General features: G+C 49.2%; 1 protein-coding gene across 1 annotated transcript; it reads left to right on the forward strand.

Moving 5' to 3' along the window:
• The first annotated feature begins 311 nt into the window (after positions 1 to 311).
• On the forward strand, positions 312 to 1,956 carry LOC122907800 (serine/threonine-protein kinase OSR1-like). The gene has a single exon (XM_044250627.1). It carries the CDS (start codon positions 364 to 366, stop codon positions 1,945 to 1,947), a length of 1,584 nt encoding a protein of 527 aa, XP_044106562.1. The 5' UTR covers positions 312 to 363; the 3' UTR covers positions 1,948 to 1,956.
• The last annotated feature ends 486 nt before the right edge of the window (positions 1,957 to 2,442 follow it).

Consider the following 2,442-nt stretch of genomic DNA (forward strand, 5'->3'; position numbering starts at 1 on the left):
TAGGGGAGAAGGGAAAGTTTGGCCCCTGCGTGGGGCTAGGGTGGAGGGCGGGACAGAGGGTTTGGGCCCAGGCGAATACCCTGTCGCTGCTGCAGCAGAGGCCGAGGCCGGGACCTGAGCCGGGCTGGGAGTGCCGGTCGCCGAGGAGCAGGAGGCGAGGTCCGCCGGAGCTTCAAGCCCCCGCCGCTCTGCCGCGCGGTGACCCCGTGCCCAGACGCCGTTCCACCCGTGGTTGTTCCCGAGGCGGTTGGTGGGGGCGCGGCGGCGGCAGCGGCGGCGGCGGCGGTTGGGGGTGGGGAGAGGCGCGGCGAGGAGATGAGAGGTCAGCGAGTTTGAGGGAGGATCGCGAGCCGTGCAGCCGTCATGTCCGAGGACTCGAGCGCCCTGCCCTGGTCCATCAACCGGGACGATTACGAGCTGCAGGAGGTGATCGGGAGTGGAGCAACTGCTGTGGTCCAAGCAGCATATTGTGCCCCTAAGAAGGAGAAAGTGGCAATCAAATGGATAAACCTTGAGAAATGTCAAACTAGCATGGATGGACTCCTGAAAGAAATTCAAGCCATGAGTCAGTGCCATCATCCTAATATTGTGTCTTACTACACGTCTTTTGTGGTAAAAGATGAACTGTGGCTAGTCATGAAGCTGCTAAGTGGAGGTTCTATTCTAGACATTATTAAGTATATTGTGGCAAAGGGTGAGCACAAAAGTGGAGTCCTAGATGAACCTACCATTGCTACAATACTCAAAGAAGTGCTGGAAGGGTTGGAATACCTGCATAAAAATGGACAGATTCACAGAGATGTGAAAGCTGGAAATATTCTTCTTGGAGAAGATGGCTCAGTACAGATTGCAGACTTTGGAGTTAGTGCTTTTTTAGCAACTGGTGGTGATATTACCCGAAATAAAGTGAGAAAGACCTTTGTTGGAACTCCTTGCTGGATGGCGCCTGAAGTTATGGGACAGGTCCGAGGCTATGATTTCAAAGCTGACATCTGGAGTTTTGGGATCACAGCAATTGAACTGGCTACAGGGGCAGCTCCTTACCATAAGTATCCACCAATGAAGGTTTTAATGCTGACACTACAAAATGATCCTCCTTCTTTGGAAACTGGTGTTCAAGACAAAGAAATGCTGAAAAAATATGGAAAATCATTTAGGAAAATGATTTCATTGTGCCTTCAAAAGGATCCAGAAAAAAGACCAACAGCAGCAGAACTGTTGAGGCACAAATTTTTCCAAAAAGCAAAGAATAAAGAATTTCTTCAAGAAAAAATACTGCAGAGAGCACCAACTATTTCTGAAAGAGCTAAGAAGGTTCGGAGAGTACCAGGTTCCAGTGGCCGCCTTCATAAGACAGAAGATGGCGGCTGGGAGTGGAGTGATGACGAATTTGATGAAGAAAGTGAGGAAGGGAAAGCAGCAATTTCACAACTCAGGTCTCCCCGAGTGAAAAAACCATTATCAAATTCCAAACTGTTTCCAACAACTGATCCCGTGGGTACTTTACTCCAAGTTCCAGAACAGATTACTGCTCATCTACGTCACCCAGCTGGGCACATGCCTGCACAGCCAACTCAAGTCTCTCCCCCACCCCCAGCAGAGCCAGCAAAAACAGCTCAGGCTCTGCCTTCAGGAGCAGGCTCACAAGAAACCAAGATCCCAATCAGCCTAGTACTCAGATTAAGGAATTCAAAAAAAGAACTAAATGATATTCGATTCGAGTTTACTCCTGGGAGAGATACAGCAGAGGGTGTATCTCAGGAACTCATTTCTGCTGGCCTTGTCGATGGAAGGGATTTAGTAATAGTGGCAGCGAATTTGCAGAAAATTGTGGAAGAACCTCAGTCAAATCGATCTGTCACTTTCAAACTGGCATCTGGTGTCGAAGGCTCGGATATTCCTGATGATGGTAAACTAATAGGATTTGCCCAGCTCAGCATCAGCTAAACCACAGCCCTGAAACCACAGCAGCCTAAGGAGATTCCACACATGCGTATCTCTGTTGCTTCTGTTGGCCTAAACCCACTACTGCCAAAGAACCCAGCAACAAACCTCCCGGCTAGGAGCTTTAGAGGTCTTTCTTTATGTTCTTCCTGCCATCATTCCCCCCTTTTCCCACAGCGAAAGAAAAGTTGGATCACCAGTGGCCAGCATCCCTTTAAAGAGTTCCATTAGTAAACTTACTGCGCATGTCCCCTGTTTTTCTCCAGCTGAGAAGGGGACTGTGCCTCAAGGTCCAGGAGGGAGATCTGGCAGCTCATCTTGCCTTACTCCAATGATGGCGCTGGGTGGAAAGTAGCAGCTATATTGGGCTTCCTCATCCTGCCTGTTCTCCCACACCTGACAGGATGTGGGCATCTTGGGATATATCTTCACCACTGAAGTAGCAATTAAAAGTTGATTGTTTATCTGGAGCCCGGAGGACTTAATTTAGTAATTTTT

The sequence above is a fragment of the Neovison vison genome, chromosome 5 (assembly GCF_020171115.1).
Source record: "Neovison vison isolate M4711 chromosome 5, ASM_NN_V1, whole genome shotgun sequence".
Lineage (NCBI taxonomy): Eukaryota > Metazoa > Chordata > Mammalia > Carnivora > Mustelidae > Neogale > Neogale vison.